Below are 27,544 nucleotides of genomic sequence, written 5' to 3'. Positions count from 1 at the left end.
ATGTGTCACTGCTGCTGCCACTTGACGAACATGTCTGGATCTGAGATTACATTTTCATTTTTATTGAAATACAAAAAGTGCAAACTGTGAAATACAAGATTGGTGCAGATTAAAAGAAAATAAACAGTGTGAACTGTGAAAACCCAGGCGTGCACCTGATGAACATCAACAAAGAAGGCAGGGAACACCAGCAACAAAAGCAAAGCAGAAATTTTTGCACAGGAGCCCCTGTGCATAAAAAGGGAAACTGGGACCAAACTGGCCCTCAGCTCTCTCATGTTAGCACACAAGGCATCTGGATGGCCCCAGACCCCCTGCACCACCCAGAAGCTCTGGTGTCAGTTCACAGCTTGGGCCAGGGAGTGATCAGAGGCCATTAAGACAGCAGGAGGTTTAGCAGAGGGGAATGTTCTAGGTGCTAAAAAGCAGGAGGTTGACGCAGAACAAGTACCCCCGCAGGAAGAAATGGCTAATAGCTAACCTGAAACGTAATCCAGGAAAGAGACCCTTGGGCAGCTCTATAGCAGGAGAAAGCCGACACAGACCAGCACCTTAATTGTATACCACCCTGACCTATAAAAGGCAGAGAAGCCCTGCCCAGCCAGCACCCTGCCCATGTGAGGAGGGAATTTAACCTCCTGGCCTTGGCAGGAGCAGGCTCTGGTCACCACCCACCCGACACAGGCTGCAGGCAGGCCCGGGCCAGTTCTTCGCTCAGATCACCAGAGGAATATTTCAATACAAGGCATTCAGGAGAAAGACTGCAAAAGCCACCCTGGTTACTGTGCCTGCTCCAGGGCCCTCAGCAGCTCCAGCACAAGAAGCAGCAGAGGAAAGGGGATATTTACAGTGGGTCCCTTCCAGGATTTGAAAGCACTTTCCCATCATGAGCAGTAGTAGTTCCCTGAACACTCTCTGCAAGCACTGAACTGGAACAGGTTTTTATCCCTGCCAGCAGGGGATGAACCAGCCTCTATTTTGCTAAAAAAGGAAACGTCATTTCAAGAATTCACTAAAAAAAAAACAAACAAAAAAAACCAACCTAAATCCCAAAAAACACCCTAAAATAAACCGCCACAGTCCAGCCATAACTCAGACACTTGCAGTATTCCCCACTTTCTCCCTGGACAGGAGCTACTCCAGCACTGCTCCTCTGGCTACTGGGCAGGGAACAGTCCTTGCTGCTCTGCAAGGCCAGAACATGCCACTTCCCCAGAGAGTGCACGGGGCCAGGCCTCACGCATGCAGGCACTTGGATTCCCGGCTGCAGAGCTTGGGTGTTTGTCCCAGAAATTAAGAGGGCTTGCCTTTCCTCTACAGAGATGAAGATGAAGCCAGTGTCAGCTGCAGATACAGTCAGAGCACCAAGTCTCCTTCTCCCACTACCAAAGCCCCCACAGGCCAGGATGCCTGCAGGGAAAGAGGAGCTGCACTGGGCTCCCTCAGCCTCCACAGCCTTGCCCCTTAAACACTGGGGGAAGTACACCTCTCTCCACACTAGTCCACCCCAGATTACGCCCTGCTTTCTCACTCTAGAAGAGACCACAAATTAATTAGGAGTAAATTATCTCTCCCTCCAAAACATTTACTTAGTTACTGCTGTGAATTGTTCAGGATGAAACAATTCATATTCTGGCCAAACAGGGAAGGCTCGTACTCTTGGAAGAGGGAGACTTGAAGAAGTCAGCAGCCTGGTAACCTCCACAGGGCAAAGTCTCCCAGTATCTAGAAAGGATCAGATCCAGTCCTGTCTTAGAACCTCTCTTGCTCCAGTCTTAGTAATGTTCACTTACTTGTTCACTGTTCCCACCCACACGTTGGTGTGCCTCCTCCAAGGCAGCTGGCTGGACCTGCGCTGCCTTGCAGAGCTGCCTACGTTTGCACCCATCCCCATTCCAGAGTTCAGCAAAAAGAGCAATCTCCTTAAATCCTGCAGCAGATGCCACTTACTCTGACTACACCAGGGGCACCGACCCCTGGTCAGTGTTTAAAGGCAGGCTAAAATATTATGAAAAACCAAATTCTCTTTAGCATCCAGTAGCTTTAAAAAAAGTTCTGCTTGGTCCAAAAGATTTGTCCTTGAGGCCAGATGCAGCAGGAGGTCTGGCCCAGGCACACGATAGGAAGATAAATCACACCACTGAAGTAAGGCTAGAAGCTCCCTCCTTTAACCCTGACAGGCCCAGGATGAGGAGAAGGATCACTTTCAGCTCCGGTAATGGGAATGAGGCAACCCAAACCCAACAGAGATGCTGTGACAGTATCGCAGCTGCTCCAGGGAGGTGCCAGGACCACCCCACTCTGAGCCTGCCTTGCAGAGAACATGACCTCTCCAGCTGTGCCCAGGGCATACAGGATGCATCTGACCAGATGGCAGGGTGGAAGGTATGAACCCAGGAGGAGACATGGCCAAGGCCCTTGGCATGGAATAGCTGCTCCCTCACAGCTTTGGCACGAGTGCTCAGCACCTGGTCAGAAATTTGTAATCCAGGCCTGTTGCACTCCATGGTGAGGATTAGCCCCAGTCCCCAGACCTTCCCTCAAGGCCATGCTCTCTGTTACACTGTGCTGGGGAAAGTTATGCTCAAAAAGACAACTAACTAGTCAAGGCAGTCTGTGCCAGTCAGCACAGATACGTGTGCCAGAAGAGGAGGCCTTGTGCTGCTGCCAGGACAGATGGTGATCTTCATGGTGTTCAGCAGCTCAGTGCCACCAGGGCACTTGCTCCTGCCATTCAGGCTCACCAGCAGTCAAAGGGTCAGAGCTGGCCTGCATGCACAGCCAAGCCTAGCATGAACCTTCCCAGCCAGGCTGGAAGTGCTGCTGGAGGGACAAACACACCTGAGCTAGATAACTACGGGAGGCAAGTCACACACTACAGTCCAGCAAACACTGAATAGTACCTGGAGTGGGTGACACCAGAGGGACTGGGCTTCGGCTAAACTCACCTTCATTGTTTTGGAGTCTGACAACTAACACAGCCCATTGCCATGAGCCTGTCTGCCAAAAGCAGGGGGTCCAGAGTGGTGGTTGCAAGTGCAGGACATGCTGCTACCTGAAGCACAAGGGCTGCTGCTCCCTTCCCTGCTTTAGGTGCCCCTGGGGAAAGGCAGGATGCATGCTCAGTGCTGAGAAATGGCACTCACAGTAAGAATGTCTCCATCACAAAACCCAGCAACCCTACCTTGGCCCAAACAGCCCAGCTGAGGCAAGGAGGTGGGAGCTGGGGCTATTGGGAGCTTGAACAAAAAGATCTGTGCTGAGGAAGGGACCAGGAGAGCAGAAAAACTGCACATAAGGGAAGGAGGAAAGGAAGGCAGGTCATCTGATAGGGCAGAAGACTGGTGATGAGCCTTGGAGGAGCTGCGCAGGTGGGTTAGGACTCCAGTCTCAGCAGCTGGGAGACCAGCTCCCCTGCCCATCCACAGCTGCAGGTCTCCTGCTCACTTACTTGCACACTTTCACCATCATCTCCACAGCCCTCATTCTGCTCATCACCCAGATCAATGGTCCCTTTGTACTGGAGACAGCTTGGTCACAGCTCCAAGACAAAGAAGGGGAAGGTGGGCACAGTGTGCAGGTGTGGGCTGGCCTGGATTCAGGCCTCTGCAGCCTCAAACAGCTCCTTCTGGTGGTCCAACAGGAATTTGGTAAAGGTATTGATGGGATTGATGGCTTTTAGAGTGATGGCCACATCTTTGGCCCAGAGCAGATTTGGGCCAAACACAACTGCCAGGTTGGTGTTTGTCATCTTGTTTCTGTCGCTGTGAGCAGAGACCTATGTGGGAAGGAAAGAGATGACTGTGAATCCTACAGAATAGCACAGTAGCTGCCTCCCCTCCCCAAAGCCAGAGACAAAGAAAATAAGAGGAGAAAAGCTGACCAGTCCATATCATAACAACAGGATCAAGAGTACTGGCAGATAATATCTCTACAAGTCCAGATCACCACTCGTGATCTTCCCTCTTGCTTGAATGGCCTTGCAGTGGCTTTCTTGGCAGCAGGAAGTACTGCAAAGCAGATCTGAGACCCCTCTTCTACTCGGCTACTTTGTAGTTCTACCTCCACCCTGGGGAACTTCCAGCCTCCCTGGTATAGACCACACAGGCTGTATGCCTGCACCTTTAGGCTGCCTGCGCCTCTCGGTGTTATGACAAGCAAATGCTTAGGCTAGTACTCACCTGCACCAGAAAGGCTGTCAGTAAACGGAGCACTTGGTAGTTTTCTTCTGGCAAATCCTGGAGCGTTTTGCGAACAACGTCCACACGTTTCACCTCCTCCACACCTAAAAATCAAGAGAGAGAGGACAATCCTCAGCACCCGTCCTGATGAAGGCCCTGCTGGCAGTCACAAGTTATCCCATGCATGTCTCCACTAAGACATCTTTGCCCTTAGCCAGTGAAACATTCAGGGAGTAGCACTTGCTACAACTCACTCTGGAAGCTGACAACATGGCTGTAGAGGCCAAAAGTAAGGAGGGGCTCAGGTAGCTCCCTCAAGAAGGTCTTGAGAATCACAGCAGGGAGGTGGACATCTTCATACTCCTGGAAATCTACAGGCACACCTGAGAAAGTAGAGCAGAGACTCAGTGCTCACTGGGCAAAGCAGCACCTCCTCCAGACAAAGGACAGGACATGATGGTCAGAGCCCGAAACTAAGGAAGAGGTATTTTAAAAAACACAGAATCCCAAAGTACCACATCTTCTAGGAAAGTGGAAAAATATGTCCCAAAATCATATACAAAGCAGTGCTGAATCCAGCACTACATCTTTAGAAGTCATCAAATCAAACATGACTAAGTTTCATCCTGGTCATCTTAAGTCCCTTCAGTATAACCAGAGTAAGATGGTGTATCTCATCCCAAGAAACAGGGAAACTTTCAGGAAAAAAAAAGAATAGTTAAGGGAATACGAGTGGGAAGGAATATGCTTTCCATGCAGCAGAAGTACCAGATACTTCTCCCTTGCAATTCAGGTCATACCCCAAGATGAGGCCTCACCTACAGACCTATCAAAGAAGGAGAGGATCCATGATGGACTAGTTCCTACACAGTTGCAGTTGCACAGTAGTAATTAGGGAATGAGAGGGTCTGTGATGTGTTTGGGCACTTACCCATATTGTATTTTTGCTGGACCTCTCTGACAACCTGTGTATTTGCTGATCTCCGGAAAATCCCCTCTGTATTAAGAGCTGTGAAGTGACAGCAGATGGAGAAGAAAAAAATCAGCCATGTGAGAGTCTCTAAAAATGCCAGCCTTTGTAATTATAAATCCACGCTGTGGGGCATTCAGACAGATATCAACAAGTCCCTTTTTAGAGTACAACAATTCTTTCTCCTTCCACTATCTGACAAAGGATACCAGGGGCATTTGGCTACTTTTACACAAGTAGGACATGGACTCCTGAAAGAAGGAGGCCTCCTAAACCCTCCACAATCTCACTTGAAGCTAACTCACCTAGTTCAGGCTTTACACCCTATTCTAGACTGCTGTTCTTTATCTTACCACAGTCTTGATGGGAGCTTGGACAGAACAGAGGTCAGTGATATGGGACTGCAGCTTCCCCAAACACTTACCATGCTCCCGCAAGTGAGCAATGGTGTCTCTGACCACCAGAGGAACTGGAGACTGATCAGGGTTCTTCTCCCTGAGACTGCACCAAGAAACAACAGGTTACACACAACTGGTACACAGGACTGGTCCTGCCTTACATGCAGCCTCCAACTCTTGAATTTATCCACACAAGCTGTACTACATATGATCTCGCTATCCCCATCCCTGGTTCAGCCATTATCCCAGCCTTCTATCCTCTTCACCCATCATGTTACATCATTCACTGGAGCAACTATGAGCTCATTACTAGACCACAGGAACGTTTTTCCATCCTCTGTAAAAATCTCAACCTGTATATGACAGAGCAAAGGGTATCCCAGAAGGCAAGGATGCTAGTTATGAATCAGGTGAAAAGGGTTAAACTTCCTTTTTCCTTCCCCATAGGAGCAAGGGCAGAAAGAAGCTGACACACGAGAAAAAAAAAATTTGGCCACCACATTCCTGTGACAGAAGATTTATCAACAAAATGGCCGTCAGGGAAAACCTCATGACACCAAGGTGCTCCCTGCCACCCTCACATTTGATTGTCCAGACCACTCAATAGCTGGGAGCTGTTGACCCCTCCCAGGCTGCTAACAAGCTCAGGCAGCACAGCACCATGGCAAACACCATCTGGAAATGTTGCACTGAAGCTGGGGAATGTGTTCCCAGATTGCCTCAGAGGATGTGTCTAGCTACACAGTACTGGCTCCTCCTCATTCCCCAGGGAGGCAAAACCACACTCAGTTAAAAATACCTTCAACTCTTACTCAGTATCATCAGCCCTTGCCAGTGTCTGTGTTTGCCCTTTGTCACTGTGCAGGAATGGGGAGTGGGATTCACTACAAGGCTGAATAGAAGTCCTTTTAAAATAGAATTTATGATTTCAAAAACAACTAGGAAACAAATCTGCAGTGCTGCTCAAAGCAGCATAGTCCTAAACAGAACCCTGTCAGCCTCCTACAGACATCTTCTGCTTAAAAGAAAGTTTCCAGTGCCGTAAAGCTGTCCCCATGGCTCTTATTTTGCTCCTCCCTTAGTGACCCTAAGTTGCAAAAATAATCTAACCCAGGGATCAAGAGGGTAGAACTGAACTGAGTTAGTCAGGATCTGGACATGAGCACAGAGTTCCTCAGGAAAACGATTAAAGTTTCGTAGGAAGTCTGAACTGCAAGAAATTTCGCAGCCATTTTCTGCTGTTGTTCAATAATAAATACAGTGACCTCATGCCAAGCAAGTCAGGGCAAAAGCAACACAGTCCAGAAATACTCACTGCTGTAGGGAGACTCCAAACTGCTGGTTTGGCAGCGGTGGGCGTGGGGGTGTTGGCTTCTGGGGAACTTGCAAAGGTTTCTGCAGGGATCTCAGGTATTCATCATACCTGCAGCAAAACACAGACTAGTGAAAAGGCACTCCACCTCCCAAAAGTGCGTGAACCCAGCACTACACACCCACTGGTAGCAACACCAGACTGGTATGGTCAATTACACCTATGCAAAACCATCACAGGCAGCTCTGGAGCACAAGAACAAACATCTCGTTGCCAAAAAAAAAAAAAGGCAGGGAGAAAAGGAGTATCTATCTGTAATCAAGAGGTGGAGTAGCTGAGTAACAGCGTGGGCAGGAGGCCAGGACAGCATTGCTTGTGATGAGACAGATGCATATGTGGGTGTGGGACAGGGAAGCAATCTGGTAGGACTGAGATTATGGGAACTTTGGGAAGGCCCAAAGACAAGCTGAGCAGCGCAGAATGAGCAAAGCAGGTGCCCAGACCACAGCAGATGCACACCATGAGCTCCAGGTCAGTGTTAAGGTCAGTATCTTGCAGGAAGTCCCCAGAGGGTGAGTGGGAGATGCAGGATTGGTGCCTCATTGCGGGAGGATTTTTAACTCAAAGACAGAACTGGGGACTGGGGCCAAGGATACACAGGAAGGACTATAGAGAGAAACCAGTCTTGAAGGCAACTTGTCAGCACACCCTGAAAAACCTGAGTAGAACAATCTCTTCCTTCCCTTGCCCAAAAGGTCCCCTCTCACAGAACCCTAAGCAGGGGGGGAGACAGACAGTATTCTCACTTCAGCACTTGGCTTGGGATACCCAACTGCTCCAGCTTCACATACTCCTCCAGCTCACTAAGGTAATTCACATAAAAAATCTTTCGTCCGAATTTAAAGCTGAAAAACAAGAGAAAGGTAGATATGTGAGGAATTGGGAAATCCAGTAACAGAACTGACTTCTTACAGAAAAGGAGTGCAGAGGGCTGCAAGAAACATCAGTGGGGCAAACGGTAGGTGTGGCTGAGCAGCAGAGATGTCACCCACATTGCTCTCCCACTCCATCTATTTCACCAGGAGATGCAAAGACTTTCCAAGATACATTAGAAGCCCTAGCAGCAGCAGGCTCCCTCAAATGGTGGATTTCTCCTTCCTTTGTTCAGCAGTAAGCTTGAGAAGATTTTACTCCCAATTATTTCATGGAGTTATTATTTCAGTATCACAATAAATTAAATATTTGAGTTACAGAGCCTGCAACTTTTTACTTCTACCTGGCTGGAGAGAAAAGGAGTAGCACAGAGCTGCAAACTCTGTAGGTTCCTAAAGAGGTATCTCTGAGTATTTCTGAGCTCAGAAGCGGGAGGAGACAGAAAAAGGTGAGAGACTCCAGGATAGGCTTGGCAGCCTGGGCTTAGCTTGTGCCCCTCTGAGAAGGCCCCATTGTTCCCCTGCAATGTGAATATGCAGGTGAGCCTCCAACAGTGTTTCCTTCGTACCTGATCAGAGGCTTGAAGAGTATCAGCAGGGTCTTGATGAACATGGTTGGGTGCACGATATACAAGGCTTTGATGTTCTTCTTGTATCTGTCAAGAGAAGCCCAAAAATGACAAGCTGCACTTTAAGCAGAGGAACCAACCTTTCCACAAGCTTAAGGCACCCTGGTTGCTTCATGTCTTTTGCACTGAGCCTCATCACATCCCAGCACCCATGGCCTCTGCTCTCCCATGCTCTGTAGCTGTGTCAGGCCACTCAGCAGCCTAAGGGCATGCTACCCTGTATTCCAATTTTCATCTAAAATCAGTGAGCAGCCTTCCCAGGCTGCAATTATACCGTGGGGCTGACACACTTGCACCAGGTCCTGGGTTTGCTGCTTGCCTGCTGGCTTAAAGCATGTAACTACAGAAGGAGCTGTTTAATCTATGTTTCAGTCTGTATTAAACAACAATCCACCTCCTTAAGCAGAGGAATAAGTGACAGTAAATTATGATCACCAAGCTACACAGCGGGGCTGGGGAAGATCCTCTGTGTTAGGCTAGAGAACAGCACAGGACATCCTTGCTTGCTGCAGAGCTTTACTCACTTGCGATCAAATTCCCTGTAGGCATCCCGCAACCAGCTCAGGGATGGCTTGTTCTCACTGGTCAGGCCATGGTGCAGGTACACCAGAGTGTAGTCACTCTCCACATACTGGTCCAGTGTGAATTTCAGGTACCTGAGAAGAAAGAACTAATAAACTCATTTTGCGCTCTGCTACAGAGAGCCTATTCCTCCCTTTGGGACTCTTTTTGTGTGCCATAACAGAGGATTTGCAACTCCAGCAATGGAGGTAAACACTTGGACGGACATGTCCAGCTAAAGAAGCTACTGCAGGTGGATCTGTCCCCAGGAATCCAGCAGCTGAGAATTAGGTCAGATTTAAGAAATTAACAGCAGCCTACTAAGATTCTACTTACCCCAGGAGTTTCACGTGATCTAGTTGATGACTTGGGGGCATCCGGCAAGCACTGAACAAAATTACTTTTCTTCCATATTTGTCATCACCTGTAGATAAAATGCCAGAGATACAGGGAGGTAAGGACTTCATTGTGGTATTGGCAGCAAGGGGTAAAGAAAGAATGAGAAACCACCATAACAAGGCACAGCTGCCAGCAAAGCTAAATCTGATTTTCAGCAGTTATCATGGGCCTAGTGTGGAAGCAGAAACCTGAACACCAAGGACCTGGCAAGTCAACAATGAGAATCAAGAACAGATTCACTGCTCCAGCCCTGAAAGGAGATGAAGAACCGGAAACCAGAATGCCTCTGGGCACATAGGGATGGAGGCAAGTACAGAGCAGTGCTCAGAGCATTAATCCTGCAAAGCTGTGCCTGGGCATTGCTCCTGATGCACACATGTCCAGGGAGGCACAGGGAAAACTGCCCTTCACTGGCACAATAACTCCTTCCACCCTGCACACAGTCCCAGACTAACTTCTAATAGTCTGGTGCATCTGTTTTTTGCTTCACCTGGAGATTAGTGAAAAAGAGCACCTAGAAAAAGCACCTAGAAAAAGAGCAGTTCCAGATAAGAACTCTTCTGGATGAGTTCCAGATAATTTCTCATCTTTCCAAAGGAAAGTCTCTTCTACAGATGGGCCAAGCAGGGCTGCTGGATTCTCCAGAAGGATTGTAGAATAAGCTCTTCACCACTTCTTGGATTTTCCATCCACAGAGAGATTTTTCCAGCCTGAGACAGAAGGAGCTGCAAAGTGCAGCATGACAAAGCATTCTTTGTAAAAGCCATGCAGAAAACAGTCCCAATCACACTGGAGCCAAATAACCCATAAAGCACCGTCATGTCATGGAGGACACTCCCAGGCACCACTTGAGGCTTCAGAGACAACAAGCCACGTTTTCCCCAAAGCAAGTCTTCAACCATCAGTGGACTTCTGCCAGCAGAGATCTCAGCCCCATGAACAAAGCCCAAGCAGACACGCATGGCCAAGCTTAGCAGACATGCTGGGGAATAGAGAGATTTGCATAAGTGAGAACCCAGTCACAAATCCTGCAGACATAGAGAGTTTAAGGGAAAGTCTGATTCTCTCCCAGACACAACACCCAATCCATTTCCACAAAGATGACTTCTTTTTTGCAGCAGTGGAGATGAAATGGTTCCTTTAGCATTAAGAGTATAAGTCTTCCTACTTTTTTCGCTACTCACTCTGCTCTAAAACCTGTGTTTTCTTGTCAAGCAGAGAGTGCAACAGTGAATGGGGCTGTTGAGGCTATACTCAACAATACCCTCCTTACTCCCATATGGTAAAGCATCTCACACAGACCACAGCACAGAAAAGCAGCAAGGATCACTACTTATGCAGGACTGACCCGCAATACATCATTCCTCTTGAAATATATCCTTTTCCCAGCATGGATTTACAATATTCATGCAGCCATTTTCTCAGCTTTGCACAGGCTCTGGCTCTCAACTATCACTTGGCTACACTTGCCGTGCAGCAACTGGGGTCTCGGAACACCAAACCTGATATTTCTGGGAACACTGCCTGTTAGTACCAGAGGACCACTTGGTGCTGCAAATGGCAGCCAGAGAATTCATACACACCAGCCATGACATTAAGATGCCACCGGCCCCCCTTTTGCCCCCATCTTGCCAGAGCAGATTCTCTTGCTACTTTGTTCATTTTTATTTTCACTTTGCAAGTCCCATTTTCAAGTCACCAGACAACACAGAACTTAGTGATGCACACAAGGCAGAAATCGTACCAAAGCTAAGGACACTGCAGCAGCACTAGGTATGGGCCAGGAAAGGGGCGGCACAGGCCATCACACTGACATACACATGCGGAGATACGGGGCAGTGGGGAGGATGCACGACCTGGAATGCAGGACTAGGAGAGTGATGCAAGGCTCATCTGGAACAACTGGGTACAGTCACAGCCAGGCCACGAGACCAACATCACACCGCATATCCCATGGTAGCCCACTCTCTGCCTACCCCAGAGTTTCTTGGTAGCTCGCTCTGAGCTTTAGGGCCAGGTCTAATGTAATTTAGTCGTCTAAAAGACTAAGTGCAGGTTACAAAGTCCTGGGCAAGGAACATGGCATATTGTGACCCTTCCCACTGGTCTTGAGCTACTCATATGTCTCTATCTGAAGGACAAAGGCCTGTATAAAGCACCAAGAGGATGCAGCATTTGAGAATCTGTAGAGTTTTATAGTCATGAAAGAGAATGGTCAGAAAAACAACAGATCTTTGCAGATCATATGTAGCTCTATGCTAAATTCAGAACAGATGATATCTTCAGTTAACTGAGGCTGCATTTCCCACCAGAGTGGATGGTCTGAGGGCCAGATGCAGACTTCTAGTTTAATCAAGGCAGGCTTCTGTGGTGTGCGGTACAGTACCATGTTCGTGCCATGCTGTGGGTGGCCATACACTCAGCTCAAGCTTCTGGGCACTGATTATAAGACCTGACAAGTCACAATTCCAGAACAACATACCTTAAATAGCTTTCTCTGAAATGATATAAAAGCCTACAGCGAGGCCTATGCAAAGTCTACAGTCTTGTTCCTTACATAGTCTGGGATCGCTGGTAAAGAATAAACAGACAATCCATGATTCTTCCAAAGGGGAGACGGCATGTATCCCCTGGATAATTTCCAGGACCAAGTACATCAAAAGATAATCTACAGTGCCCTGGATGACTGAAAAAGGAGTGGCCTGTTTTGCCTTCCAAATCAGAATGAATTTATGCATGAGACCTACAAAAGAACCAGCATGCCCTTTTCTGAGTTCTGGGTTTTGCTCCAGTTTCATCACACTGAGCTCAGCCTGTCAACACAGAAATTTTCAAAACAATCAACCACCAATCTTGTTTCTACCTGACATATATCTGATCAGTCTCCTTGCTCCAGACATGACAAAATCAAAAATTCAGCATCAAAGCTGAACAATCAGTTGCTCCTATTTATAAACAAGAACCTAAAGCCCATTCCATGCATTCCTGTTGGAGGAAACTACCTTCAGGTGGCCCCTCTGCCTCCTACAGAACAGATTCTTATCAGGTTTGATCTTTCCCAGATGCTCCATCCCTTGCACTATTTGCTTTCCTGTTTGCAGTATTAATCTTATGTATCTAGGTTTTCACCCCTTGTTTGCAATTGCAAATAGCTGAAGTTTCCACTGAACACAACTACAGACTATGAAGTAATCACTTGGCTTCTCAGGCTGCCTCCTACCTCTTCCAGGTGAGGACTGCTCAATAGTTAAACAACAAACCAATAACTAATTATATACCATCAGTACTTCAAGAGCACCACAACTTAAAAAATATTTTCAAGTACACTGGAATTAAACTACCTCTCTGAAGGATACGATTCAGATTATTTTGCTTTTAACAACCAAGAGCAAGACAGTAGCCAATATCTAAAGCCAGACAAGACAGCTGCTCATCTAAAGAGATATGAAGTTGTAGCACTGATTGACATAAACTCCTGAATATTTTTATGGCACTTTTAAGGCCTGAACTGCATTTTTCTTCTCACTCAAAAAGCAGCATTTCCAGGGCACTTCTAAGATAGGGGCAAGGAAAATCACTGCTGTGTGTCCAAGTCATGAGTGCAAGGCCAAACTTCTAAAAGGACTAAAATTAAAATACTGAGGCAAATGTTTCAGATTAAAACCTGCAGCAATACAAATGTATCACAGCAGAAATTTACATCAAGATGGCAATAATGTCCTAAGACCGGGCATTAAATGAATCTGCACAGCCAGAAAAGACACAAATCTGCACATGGAAAATACATCCTTGGCATGCAAATCCTGTTATTTACTATTTCTAGGTAAATAGAAATATATCCATTACATATCCTGAAATATATCCTTTAGCATTTATGTCATGATTTGAGGCAGCCTAGCTGCAGTCTAGAGACTGCTCATTCCTACCTTCACCAGGTCGCCTCAGTTAGGTGCCCATTTTGTTGAAAGATTCATATGGGAACATCCTAATACTTTGATACTTGGACAATGCAGATGGATAGAACTTGCCACCAAAAGCTAAAACAGCAAAGTTAACAGAGTTGAGGGCCAAGGAAAGAGCACCACTACAGAATACTGGAATATTACTACATAAGTTTCACAAAGCTTAGCATGTTTAATCAGAGCCACTGTGAGTAGAACACCTGTCAAATGTAATTTCATTTCAATTAGCTGTGCTAAGCTTATGGCACAGCTGGGAAATATTTAAGCATAGTAGATTTTAGCTGCCTATTGAATTCCCGAGTGGATTTAGCCCTGAAGGAAAAGAAGGTAAGGAGTTCAAAGCAGAAGTACTTTAATACATGATTTCATCCACCTTGATATTCCCAATATCCAAACACTGCCAGAATCAGAAAGCCTTATGAAGTGAATTTAGCTTCAACAGATACAAAAATATACTAGAGGGTCAGATTAAAGAATGCAGTATGGGAGGATGTCTGAGAGCATAGAAAAAGGGGAAGAAGACTCCACATAATGAGGAAATGAGAATCAGCATTTCCATGAATTGTGTGAAGGTCTTAGCAGTAAGAATTTCACACCAATAGAAGTTTTCATGTACATTGAGAAGCATGACAGCACCAGCAGCCAAATTACTGAGACTTAGGACTGAAGTCCGGAGAGTATTAACAAATGCTCAGCAAGCCCAGGGTAGTCAAGCACAGCTTTGGGCAAACAAGTTACCAGAACACATCTCTGCAGCCAAATGGAGAAGAAATAGATAACAGTTGCTTTCAGATGGAGAATCCAGTTTAAGTGCCAGCTGCTTAGCACGTGAGTGCAGCAGCAGATCATGTGAAAGAATAGGAAGCAATCCTAGAATGAACTTCCAAACCACATACAGGATGAACTGGAGTTCAAATTGAACTGGTCCAAGCAGGCCACCACCATGACAGGACAGGAACATGATTTACATTGAGACCCATGAGCCCCGAAGTGCCCAAAGTAAAGCCTACACACCAAATTTGGCTCAGATGATTCTGCTGTGCCTTAGGTAAAGGTGCAGCCCTCAGACAACAATTTTGTGCAGCCTTTGGATTCCTGAAAAATTGCCAGTGCAGCCTAAGGCTGAGCAAAGTTTGGGCTCCCCTGAGACAGTCCAGCTACAGGCCATGGTCATGCTAAAGAAATACCATGATCTACAGAACCAAATGTTAGCGCCACAAAAAATCTACCTACCTGGTTGGGCCCCATCAAGTGCACCCTGGTCTGGAGGAACAGAAAAAAAGTTATAGCAAGCCAAGCTTTGCATCCTTTCCCAGAAAGTAATCATGAGGTTAAAGTCTGAGAGCCTAGCCAGATTGCCACTGGGATGCATTTAGCTGCTGTCTTGGAGGAGTCAACCTCCTTGCATTTCATCTTTCCCCCATGCTCCTCTGCAAAAAGCAGCTTATCTAACAATTAGAGGCAATAACAGCAAGCCTTGATTCCCAAATATCTTTTTTGAATTTGCAACTAACTCTGTATAATCAAATTCCTTGCCCTTACTGTTACACTTCCTCTGCCACCAAAATGGTACCTACTGTACTGCCACTTTTAAAAGGGTTAATTGCAATTAATTCTGAAGTCCTCCGAACAACTTCCAAAGTGTACAGAGAATGGCATCATACCATATGAATAACATACCCCACACCCATAACTTTTTTTCATGATTAGTAGATTCTGAGTAAAAAACTGAACTGCCAATTAGAATTTTAAAAAGTTCCTATAGTTTATGAAGGCATTTATCATCACACCTAGCCCCTTTCCATCACTCTCACAGCTATATACTCAACAGACCCACATGGGCCTATCAAGACAGGAGCCTTTGCAGAGCAGAGCTCTATGAAGAAATTCTCCATTCCTTATAAACTTAAAATTCCTTAGATACTCTCCCTTCCCTTGACCTTGCATATCAAAATATGGTGCACAAGCTGGGCTTGCTTTGGATGGACTCAATTCTATAGAAGAAATTCATAATCTTTTATCATACAAAATATTCTTAAACAAATGAACAAACAAAAAAGTTAAAAGCTGGAAACTACATCCAAAAGCAGCAGAAATGCAGGCAGTCCGTATTGATGGACCCAGTAACAATGTACCATGCCTGAAAAGGACCCTTGTTACCCTTTCCTGAGTCCATTAGCCACCAAAGACACCCTGCAACACATCTTCAACACAAGTTTTGTCTGCCACTTCTACCTTTGCCTGCTTAGAGAAACAACAGCTACTGGTGCTCCAAGATTGATTTTACCTCCCCATGTCAATCACCAACACCTACAGCAAATCATCAGCACCAGTTACAGCTTTGGCACCTACAGTCATGTTTGTTGGGTAGGTTTGGTACCAGATTCACCAATGAAAATAGATTTACTGCTGGAATTGCAGCTTCAATCCAGTAACACAAAAGAAGGTACACTCATAGCTCTCCACCTTGTTTTCCCACTTCTGTTACAGGTCTTACACATATTGGCATCACAGCCTTTCTGCGAGGGCAGCCCCACAGATTGACAACCAATAGTGTGAGGTAGCAGATTTCCCACACAAACTAGCAGAAACATGCTTTGAGCTCCAACAAAGTTTTGAAATCACTGGGCAGGGATTACATAGCTGGAGTAAATAGTGACAGCCACTTTCCTGACCACTGATACACCATCTTCTACCCTCCATGGCAGTGAGGAATTCATATGCCAACTTATGTTTTCTTATCCCAAAAGAAAGCAAGGCAGTTATTGTGTAAAATGAGAATGCTGATGAACCTCATAGCCATAGTTTTGCATACTGATCACAAAGAAGAGACCAATATTTCAGACTGGGCAGCAGAACGAGGAAGGAACACCTTGACAGAGCTGATAAGAGCTCTGCTCTTCCCACACAGCCACATGTTTCCAGTAAGAATTGCCATATCCAGAAACCTCCTTTAAACTATTATTAACTACCTGCCTTAGTTTTGCAATTCAGCCTGTGCTAAAATTCAAGGCCAAGGCTATGTCACATCTAGTCTGCCTCAACCCCCAAGAAGACGGAAGTAGCACCTTTGCCATGTAAAAACTGGCAGGAGAAGACAGAAACTCTCGACATAACAGAAACATAACTGAAACATAACAGAAACATAACTGAAACATAACAGAAAATTGGATAGTTCCTTAACAGCCTTCAACCAGGAGCTTGTGTTTCCTCCAAATGCTATGTGACATGAGCAAGGAAAAAACCCAAACTTTGCAGAAGTAGACTGTGCAATGAAATCAAGCCTCCTCTCTTTCAGCTTCAGGCCACGTGTAAAGAGGAATTTCACTGCTACAGCACTCACAAAAAGAGGCACTCAGAGTCAAGAAGAACAAAACCACACAGAGACCTCTCCAGAGCCTGCATAAAGCACTCCATAAACACACACTTTAAGGCAGGTCTGAAAGGAGCAGCACAACACCAACATCTTCCTTCAGAAAAGCATCGAGTCCCAGAACCAAAAGAATGTTTCCTTAAACCAAAATATTGTGATTCCTAACAATACTCCAGTTCTGAGAACTCCCTCAGGACTGTGGCCTGGATGCCTTTTGCTGTCATCTTTGTGTAACACACCACCACATGGGACAGCAGTGACTTGCCTGCTCTTTTCCCATGGACAGCCTCTTCCCACAAGATCCTAGTCCCCAGAAGAGACAGGAGCATAGGTCACAAAGGAGAGTCTCCATGAAACCACTGCACTATTTTTAAGTGAAAAACAAACCCCAAAAACTTATTTTCCTAACAAATTCTGCAAAAAGTTTTTCAGTACTTTCCTCTCTTAGGTCAGATAGCCAGACTTTTCAAATCCAGCATGCCTTGGACTGAATTAAGGTCAGCTAGAAAATGAGCGTGCTAACTTTCTGCCATCAAAACTGGGCTTTTATTAAGTTATTAACACGATGCACACATCCAGCAAGAAGCAATTATTTTTCTGACCACACAGGATAACACTGGGATCATGAAGTTCAGCCCGAGGATGGGAACCAACCTTCTGCTTTTGTCTCAAAATAGCATCATCATCCCAGAACATATTTCAGGGCAGGCAGGAACAGAGTTAACCACAAGCTTTCTGCTCTGAACTGCAGAATAGGGAAGGACATGGGACAGAAAGCTAATGAATCAATAGAGTGGATAAAAGTATCCTTGATCTGCTGCCATTTGCTAGTATTTACAAGAGATCTAGGGTGATTTTGTTTCAGGCTCAGCATAGCCAGTGTTCATTGCACCTGGAGCTGCTGACAAACATAATTTGTCAGCAGAGCCACATCTGAACAGTTTCATATTAATCCTCCAGTGAGATTGTTATTCTCCAGGCTACCTCTAATGGGATTTTTCCAGACTTTCCTAGATTGACTGCCTCCAACAACAATCCAGAGAAGACTACCTTGTCCGATACTCTGAACAGTTAAAATTCTCAATTACTGACCAAAAAAAGAAAATAATCAGCTTCCCCAGAACCAAGATTACAAGTCAGACCCCTTCGATCCACTTCCTAAATTCTCCTTTCAGATGAGAAACCAGAAAGTCTCAAACCTACATGGCAGCAAATCCTCTATCTGGAGCTGAGCTCCAAACTCTCCCAGCGCCAAGAAAGGCATCACAGCACATGCCATGTGTGGGACCATCACATGCTTTCAGACACATCAGCTACCGGTGAAAACTGGCCAGCAAGAGCCAAGAACAGAAGCTTCTCTGAGCTGTTTCTGCACTACACAGAGACACTGCAGGGACACAGAGCTCACCAGGAATACAAATTTAAACCACAACAGGGAAGAGTTCAAAATGCAGGCACTGCTCCCAGTCAGCCATCATCCCACCCCGGAATCTTTTCAGGAAGCAGGCTAATTCTTCATTTCCTACCCTAGACTGTGTCAACCGGCCAAATGGCTCCGTTCCAACAGCTACCGACACACACCTCCACTGGAGTGATAGTCCATTCAGAGAGCTTGTCAAAGAAAAAGTCATGTTATCTTGGAACAGAAATCCCTCAGAAAGAGTGGTGTTTATCCCAGGAGGCAGCAGACAAAGTATATCCTTGGTTTGGGCTGACATTCCAGTCCTATCAACGTCTCTGATCTAAACTCTGCTAAGCACTTTGTCTGAAGCTTAGCCTAAAGCCAACAACTGTTATCGTTTAACTCACCCTTTCCCAGAGTCCTCAAATACCAGTTACCTGCGCCATTCACATTCCAAATATTCTGGCTATTACCACTGAAATGGTGGAGCACACACATCTGTCCCTTTCCAGTTTCAGCAGCAGAGACCAGGGTGCAGACCTCTGTAACTGGCAGTCCTGAAACTCCAGCCCCATGGAAAAGAAGCTCAGCAACACATTTGTAAATTAAAACAATTCTGGCAAACCTATAAGGCATAACAGCCCAAATGTCAAACACCTGGTCTGTCAAACTGAGCAGGAAAACAATAACAACATTTTGAGTCTGCCATTATAATTTTGTTCCACAAAAGATGGAACGTGAGAGATCAGGAAAAAGAAAGCTCATTTGAGAAAACTGCCATAAAAAAAATGATATCAAGGTAACTCTTACCAAAGTAAGTGCCAGAGACTCTTTTTGTTGTGGTCAAACTCTGCTGCAGAACAACCCTGAATCAGGAGGACTCCAGCTTGTGCCTCTGCTTCCTTGACAATTCACATGTGGGGCAAGTTACAGAGAGATGGCAGTAGGAGGGGTAGGAGGTGGCAGCAGGAGGGGTAGGAGGTGGCTATAGTCAAGCAGGAAGTATGAATCAAGTCACAACAAGTTGTAGAAATGCTTCTTTAAAAAAAAACAAACAAGGAACACAAGACAATCTGGCCTTACCCTTTGCTCAGGCTCAGCACAGCAACCTAAAGAATACCTCCAAAACTCTTTCTCATGGAGGTCCCAGCAGTATATCACCAAGGGTTAGCATAAATAAAATAATATGGACAAGAAAACACAAAGAAAATCCAAATACTTGTGACTCTGAATGAACAGGTCTTTCCTTGCAGTGGAACACAAGGAAAGATGCCTATTCCCCCTATTTCAGATTTCTGTACATGTTATTTCTGGACAGGATGGCAAGCTCTGGCCATTCAGATATGAGTGATGCCACCTACTGTGGATTACTCAGTCAGCTGAGGACCTTATAGCTGTGTTGCTTAACTACATAATTTCTGTGGCATTATCAAGCAAAAACCACTTTTGTGTCCGGGATGTAGTAAAGAGCCATATCTAAAACAATTCAGCAGAAGCAACAGAGTCCTGACAATAATATAATCAAGTCAGCAAGAGCCAAGAAGTAACCCAAGTTTAGCTGAAGTAAATGGAAAATTACACATATCACAAACATTCAAGAAGTTTGGTGCTCTTTCTGTGCCACCTGTCATTGCCACTTGGGCTTGCCAAACAGCAGATGTCCCCAGAGCCCTATTAGAAAAGTCCTTCCTCAGCCCAGCTGCAAAGACATCAAAGGAGAAAACAGGAAGATTCCTACCTGCTACTTCCACAATGTGGTGCCTGGCGATATCATAGTAGGGATCATCCCACTGCAGGTGAGTGACAGGCTCAGGGGAGCCTTTGGAGTCATCTGAACAAAGTACAAGAAACAAGCAATCAGAAGAAGGGATCTGGAGCACATTGGCAAGTACAGAAAGATAGAAGTAAAAGAAAAAATGGCACTTCTACATGGGAATAATGTATGCAACTATACACCTTGAAAACCCACTTTTGAAATTCTGAGTGGACATGGAATTCTGAGCAATGACTTCAGAAGTCTTCTCAGTCCTATGAGATCCATATGTGTCCCTCAGAATGTACACTCTCTCAAACAAATGTTCAAATATGTCACAAATATTCACAAAGACAAAACCCAAGGACACGGTCATGGCTTTTTAGGGAAAGGAGGATCTTAACACAGTCCCTTGATGGATGGTCATACTATATATCCTTGAGCTAATTTTCCTGATCTCTCTGTTCATAGCTCACAGCACAGGATTTCAGAGCAACAACTCAGATCTCCAGCCCCACCTCCCAGATTGAAGTTTGAGACCATTCCAGTCCAGAAGGCCAAACTCTCCTGCAAGAGACCATAATGGAGCATACTCAAAGATTTACAACATATCTATTCTGTCAGCACCAAAACACAGCCAGGCACAGGACTCAGAAGAGCATATTTACAGCAGCTGGCTCTGCACTTTTTAGTGCTGTTCAATACTGAGGCTGATTCACTTGGGTGTGGTGCAAGTATAATGTGTCTATAAAGCTTTTAAATGGAGCTGGGGCTCTCTGTATATGTAGATATGACCACAATGCTGCAAGACAAACAACTGCTTTTTGGCCAAAACCCAGATCCCAAACAAGCAGGATACTTACCTGATTCGGGAAAAGCAGGGACTTCATCTGATGGCCAGTTCTTATCATCTATGGAGGCCAGTTTGAGCTGGCTGAGGGACTGGTTGGTGTCATCCAAGTTCAGGTCATCCTGAAGCTCCGAGAGTGGGTCTGTAGCCATGGTCTCCAAACACCGCAGTTTATTTCGCTGTGTCTAGAACACGGACTGCAGAGATTGTCAGGTGAGACACACAGATCACAAATCTACCTCCCCACAGAGACACTTCCTCTTCTCAACGATTTCCCCCCAATACTCCCTCATCCTTACTTATCCAGAGATTGTGTCCCCTCCCCCTTAATACAAGCAGGAACTCCTTCTCCTCCTCCTCCTTGCCAGAAGTACAACACATCCGATTCTTTCATGCCAATTGCTATCAAAGGCCATCAAGAGCTGTACCAACCCTCTCAAGGAGTCTCTGCTTGACCACAGCTCTGGGCAGAACAGCTTTTCTCTCCTGAAACAGAAGCAGCACCAGGACTCCGCAGAAGGCGACAGGCTGCACCAGCCCCTGACTGATACACTCCCTGTATGGCTCTGAGCTCCCCCTCCCTCGGAATGGCTGGCACAAAGCCCAGCTGTTTCCACAGTTGGCCCAGTGCTGGAAGCTTTCCCAAGAATCACCCCCCTCCTTCTCCCCATAATGGAGAACCAGAGCTCAACAACACTGAAGTGCGTGCTTCAGTGTGCTGCGATCTGAACAGAGAAGTGAACAGCTCCTTAAAACAGGAATTTTTTAGGCGGAGCTAGTAAAACCGGGAGAACAATACACATACAATCCTCATCTCCTTTCAGCATCACCCAGTAAATCCTTTCTCCTACATAATAACTAGCAGCAAGGAATCACTTCTTTCATTTAAAGCCATACTGCCTGAATGAGTATTTTTCACCAAGCATGCAATAAGCAGACCAAAGAATTAAGAGTGTCCAAGAAACAGACAGCTCAGCGCACTTGCTGCTGTTTACAAATATTTCTCACTCTCATCTGAAGCAGAAGATACACGAAAGCTGGGACTGAGCTAGCACAGCATACAGGACCTCCTAAGAGTACCAACTCTTAAGGACAATCCTTGGGAAGTTGCTGTTATCCTCTGAATTCAGTCTCCTGGAAGTAAGCAAGGAAACACTGAAAAGGACAACTACATAGATCTGGACTGCTCACACTGACCTAGTGGACAGTAATTCAGTGGTGAGCAGGCAGCAAGCCAAGAGGAAGTGTAGAAAATTCAAGTGATACCTTGCATCAATAAGAGTCTCTGTAGCACTGTTTCACAGCGATGCTTGTGCTTATTTTGCTTTATAAGGAGAGCAAAGGGTTCAAAGATGATCTGAGGAGGCACAACACCTTAGTGTGAAAAGTATATTCGCAGTAAAGCTATTTCCTTTAGCAGAATGAAGAGGGGGCAACGATGTTTTGCATCTTCCATCCCTAGAGTTGAATGTGTATATTCATCCAGAGAAAACAATGAAACAGTTACTCAGACTGAGCACAGAGGACAAAACCTGTGAGAGACTGAGCTCTGGAAGGTGTCACGTCCATGCTCTGGTCCATACTTGCCACCAAGCTTGGGGATGCATTTGAGAGCACAGGAAATTGGATACTCAGTGGTTTTCTTCTCCTTTTGGACCATTACAAGATTATTAATTACCTCTTGTCCTCCCTTATCTGCTACTCACCAGTTTACAACCAGTTTTCACCTCTCTGGGGCTCCAAAAGGACTGAAAGTTATTGCTAATCAAATGCAATGTTTACCAAAATATGAAAGAGCATGACAAATATAGACAGCAGGTCATCAAGACAACACATCAGACATACAGGGTCCCACCACTGCAGCCATGCAAAGATCCAAGCAAAATTATTTTCCCTACCCTCCCTGCCAGAGCTGCTTGACTTCCTCTGACATCGACAGGACAAGGAGCAAGAAATCAGGCTCCCTAGCACTTTCAGCTCATGCTGGAACCATGCAGCAGTGGAGCCAGGGACCAGGACTCCCCACCCCTAGCAGCTGATCTGATTTCTATGGTAACGGCAGGCACTGACTCCTATGACTCAGCGAGCTTAAAGCATTTCCCACAGGAGCTCAGCAGTCCCAAAAGCCAGTGCTCCCCAGGCCAGCCTCTCAGCATTCACAGCTCTCAGGGACTTCCCAGCCCTAGTGGGGACAGAGGACACACATTTCACTGCTGCCATTCACTGAGATGCCTTTCATGGGAGATTCTTGGGGATGCCCGGTAGCAACCACTTCCCCAAAGCCGAGTCCTGAAACACTTGGGGACCAAATCCAAATCCCCCCAGAGAGCAGTGATGGTACTGCCATAGGGCCAGCAAGTCACCAGGTGTCCCTACACTTGTCCCTACACTCACCACTCGGCTTCACAGTCAACTTGCAGCACTTGTCCAGAGACAGAAGAGCAGGTTATTAGACAGCACTGGGGGATTTCCCCTGAGGCATAAAATTAATCTTAGTGTGGCACCATGTGGAAGAAGGAAGTTGTTAGTAGGATCCACACCGCAAAAAGAGCCCAGTGGATAGTGCTCTGGCCTCACCCCTTGGAAAAACAGACAAGGCTCTCCAGATACCTTCATGAAGTTTTCATAGCCAGCTGCATTCCTTGGCCGTAGGTTACTGCTCCATGGTGTTAATGGAAGCAGGATCCAGAGCAGAAGACCTCTTAGATTTCAGGTCCTTCTTGTGAACCATACTGTAGTACCCAGAGAGCCCCAGAAGATTTTGCAGATTTTTCTCCAGCCCTTTCCCAACATGCAAAAGGCAAAAGCACAGGATCTCACATCAGATAACCATACAGCAGTTTAGGATATGAAATCTTCTAAATGCTTGGGAACTAGTAGGCTCTGAGAAGGAGAGAACTGGAGTTATCATGTAAAACACAAATTGAGGATCTTCATATAAGGATATATATTTCACTTTCCAATAGTGCAGCTGCATGAGATGCTTCCCTGTGTACTCAAAAATGATCCCTAAGGATCTGTCTTTAAACAGAAAGTCCATATGTATCATGGTGATATAATTGTTAAAATGAGTAAAGTATTTGTTAAAACATTTAATGTTTTTTAACAATAAAAAAGCATTTCAACAGATTGAACTCAGTTTAAAAACTGCACCTGTTTTACATAAATGACATGACAAGATGCAAGTGGTACACTCCATATAGCAAATAATAAGAAAAATTACATACCTAGATTTTGAAAAACAAAAATTGTAGCCAAAGATTTAAAACCTAAAGAATCACACATGGCAGCAGAAGCATTTGCTTACTGCCAGGCTCTAAAGACCCAACTGTTACCTTTTTTCCCAAGTATTTAAGTATGTTTTCTGCAACTGCACTACACTTGAACACTTCTGTGTAATAAAAATTAACTTTCCTAGATAAGAGAGATGTGATGGAGAACAGCACACTCCACTAAAGGACAGAACTCAAACCATTAAAATACAATTTTCACAGAAATTCTGAACTGAAGATTCCTTATAGAAGATCCAGAGTTTACCCAAGGAAAACCATTCACATTATATCCAGGAAATCTTGGTGGCTGCTGTTCATTAAAACTATTTTTTTCTGCAATTTCAGTTTCACTACTTTTCTATCACTTATTACTAAGCTACACTTGCTTGGTAGTTTCCTTTTCCTGTTTTTCTTCCAGATGTATTATTAGTTCAGAAGTGAATTACACTTCAAAATATGTCCATGCATATATTACCACACCCTGGAGCTCTACATACAATAAAGAATTACAGAAGCAAAGTGGCCTCTTCTTCCATGCAAGATGAGCAAGCAATGGTCACATGCAACACAGTCCTGGTTCCGAGATTATTTTTATGACTCTGCTGCCATCCACACCTCCTCCCAGTTTCAGCCTATTTGCACAGATGCCTCTTTTTCTGTACACATCAATCAGGGCCCTGCACTTTGCTACAGTGTTAAAAACAAGCACGTTGAAAGAAAAGGGAGCAGTTACTCAGCAGCAGACCTTCAGGGTACTCACGTGCATGAATGAGGTCCAGAACCGAGACTCACCCACAGAGCCCACCCCTTGTCTTCCCTCACATCAAGACTGATGATACCACCGAGAGCATCACTACCCTGGCACTACCATGAAAGAACGTAGAGGTCAAGAGCCAGACCTTGTCCGGGCTCACCATGACCAGTAAACTCAGGACAGACACACTATTGCTCAGGGAAGCCCTTTGGTCCTTCATTATTCCAACAGCTTTTTAATTGAGCAGCCTTCCTTCCCCAGTCACCTCAATTCGTTTAATGAAGGCCACCTCCGTGCCCGCTGGAAATCCACTCTAGCGAGGAGTCAACTTCCCCTTACTGGTTCTCTGCAGGGTCTGAGGGCAAAAGTGCTGAACTCTCCAAGTGTCCTCTCCGGAGCTGCTGCACAAAGTACAGAAGCTGCTCTCAGTGCCGTGCAGGACCCACCCCGCATTCATGTGAGGGAGGCAGCGAGGCACACACAGCCCGGCGCGGGCTGCAGCCCTCCTCCTCCTCCTCACCCCCTCCACCATACATCTGTTCTCTCCCGTTCCCTTCGACTCATCTCCTGGGAGACCTCTGAGCGAACCTCGAGATTGCTTACGAGACTCACGGACTTACTATTTACACTGTTAAAACAAAGGTCCCCTAGTACACGCCAATTACCTGAAGGCAGGACAAGTACCAGCCCCTGCTGCTGGGCACCGGGATTAATGGCAGCCAGACCCAGCGCCAGCCCCGCCGCAGCCGCCAAGGTCGGGAGCAGCCAGCAGCAGCCCCGGTGGCGCCGTTCCGGCGGTACCTGCACTGTTTGCCCCGGCCAGCGGTGACCAGGACACCGCGGGCTGCCGGCCCGGCTCTCCCCGCCCAGGTGCCCGCGGCGCTTCACCAGCCGCGCTCTTCCCGCCAGGCGCGCACCGTGGACGAACCGAGCCGCTCCCTCACACAGGGCGAGCCCGGCAACACCCGGGCGGAAGCGCTCGGGGCTCCGGGCCCAACACCGGCCCGTTCAGCCTCAGCCCCAGCCCCCAGCCCAGCCGCCGGGCCGCTCCCCCGCACTAGCAACACCAGGACAGACCGTCGGGCCCCGCTGCCGCAGGCAGGGCCCGGCCGCGCTCCCCGGGCACCCCACGCCGCCCCGCCGGTGCCGGTACCTGCCGCCGCCACCGCCCGCTTGTCACCACCCCCGCCGGAAGCGCGGCCTCGCCGCCTGGTGATCCCGCCCCGCCCGCTGCCGGCCGCCGTCCGGGCGCGCCCGCCGCTGCCTCGCAGCGTTCCGCCGGCACGGAGCGCCCGAGGCCGAGGGGGCGGGTGCGGAGGCGCGGGGGCCCGGGCCACCCCCGCAGACAGCGCCCTTCGTAGGTGCGTGCCGAGGCCCAGAGTGGGTGGGATGAGCGGCCAGGCCTTCCCGAGCGTCGGGTGTACGCCCCGGCATGTGTGCGCCCTGCAACCCCTGCGGGGCGGCCGTCCGGACCGTGCATCGCTCTTAGGAGCTGCCAACCCAGAAAAGAGCGTGTCGCCCTGTTTTATGCCAGTCATGACGATATGTCCTGGAAATACTGGTCGTGAAACAATAGGAATGCTGCACAGGTATTGTCTGTGGTGAGAAATCAGAGATTCGTCCCTCTTCCCCGTTTGAAAGGGAAAAAGATCATAAAAGTAATGGTTCTCATGGCAGAGCCCCAGGATTACTGCATAGCAGAGTATCCATCTCCAGCGTTCATCTTTCTCTTATCCAGCAGCAATCATGTCAGCATAACAGCCAGCCTTAATTCACCCATCATGCCTTTGTGTTTGTGCAGGGGATCCCGAGGTCTCCAAGGTGGTAGCTGATGAAACCACAGTTCTCAATGACCCTGTTAGCAGGCTGTCCACCAAATATTTTCACAGGCTGCAAGAAGCTTCCAGACATGAGCCATGACAAGCCAGCGTGCTGGGGACTGAGAATCAGCATGTCGAGCCCATCTCAACCATTAAGACCAGTGGCAGGTGCAAAAAAGAATTGGATAAAGTTGTACATCCCAGATCTGCAGCAGAAAAAAGTGGAAATGGGACAGCAGGCAGCAAGTCCTGGAGACCTGGATCTGTTGTCTCCCTCAACAGTTTGGTTTGATTCAGTGCTCCCTTGGTTGGCAAGCCATGCAAGGTGCATGCTCTGGCCAGCCCACTCCAGAAGTGCCTGAAGGATTCTGGTGGCAGGACAATTGGGCAGGAATCTCAGAAGCCCAATCCTACAGAAGGAGAGACTGCAGAGATTTGTGAGAAGGAGAGCAAAGCTTCCAAAACCTTCAAACTGGCTTTCCCACAGCATGGGGGGAAGGGCTTATTGAAGGGCCTCGAGTGGCAGGAGGAGTATACACAGCTGGTGAAGGATTACTCTGACAGCCCAAACCTCCCTCTAAAATCTCTGTCCCAAAAGGGGATGATCGAGCACAGGTGGTGCTTCAGGGAGTATGATAAAGCCTTCCTGTGGCTCTGCCACTCCAAGAAGCACCACTTTGTCCACCCTGGCCACAAAGCCCCTCCTGCACACAGAGTGTGGCAAGAGCTATAGTTCAGAAGTTCAAGACCCACGCGTTGGCCCATGGGGCTGTGTGGCCATTCCAGTGCACCCAGTGTAACAAGATTTGCTGCCCCAAGGGAGACTTGCAGGAGCACCAGGTCCTGCACACCGGCCAGCACCCCTTGTCCTGCCAGCAGTGTGGCAAGGCCTTTGCATGCTGGCTCTCTCTCTGCATGCGCAGGAAGATCCATTTGGCTACTAGGACTGGCCCAGCTGGTTCCAAGGGGTACCAGT

General features: G+C 46.9%; 1 protein-coding gene across 6 annotated transcripts; it reads right to left on the bottom strand.

Moving 5' to 3' along the window:
• Positions 1 to 46: 46 nt before the first annotated feature.
• On the bottom strand, positions 47 to 25,953 carry ARHGAP1 (Rho GTPase activating protein 1). Of its 6 annotated transcripts, XM_030949445.1 has the most exons (14): positions 25,902 to 25,918; positions 25,014 to 25,149; positions 20,736 to 20,919; positions 19,858 to 19,950; positions 9,320 to 9,407; positions 8,947 to 9,078; positions 8,363 to 8,449; positions 7,668 to 7,766; positions 6,865 to 6,972; positions 5,576 to 5,652; positions 5,113 to 5,190; positions 4,436 to 4,564; positions 4,182 to 4,285; positions 47 to 3,778 (listed from the first exon to the last, which is right to left on the bottom strand). In XM_030949445.1, the coding sequence occupies exons 3-14, from the start codon at positions 20,872 to 20,874 to the stop codon at positions 3,599 to 3,601; spliced, it is 1,314 nt and encodes a 437-aa protein (XP_030805305.1). In that variant the 5' UTR covers positions 20,875 to 20,919; positions 25,014 to 25,149; positions 25,902 to 25,918; the 3' UTR covers positions 47 to 3,598. The 6 variants fall into 6 exon arrangements, with proteins under 6 accessions (XP_030805305.1, XP_030805310.1, XP_030805311.1 ...); XM_030949450.1 differs by lacking the exon at positions 25,014 to 25,149 and having other exon boundaries at positions 25,902 to 25,953; XM_030949451.1 differs by lacking the exons at positions 25,014 to 25,149; positions 25,902 to 25,918 and adding an exon at positions 25,414 to 25,788.
• Positions 25,954 to 27,544: the final 1,591 nt, after the last annotated feature.

Source organism: Camarhynchus parvulus, chromosome 5, assembly GCF_901933205.1.
Source record: "Camarhynchus parvulus chromosome 5, STF_HiC, whole genome shotgun sequence".
In the NCBI taxonomy this organism is placed as follows: Eukaryota; Metazoa; Chordata; class Aves; order Passeriformes; family Thraupidae; genus Camarhynchus; species Camarhynchus parvulus.
Note: the sequence above shows the minus strand (reverse complement) of the source record. Positions and strands in the feature narration are given on the sequence as shown.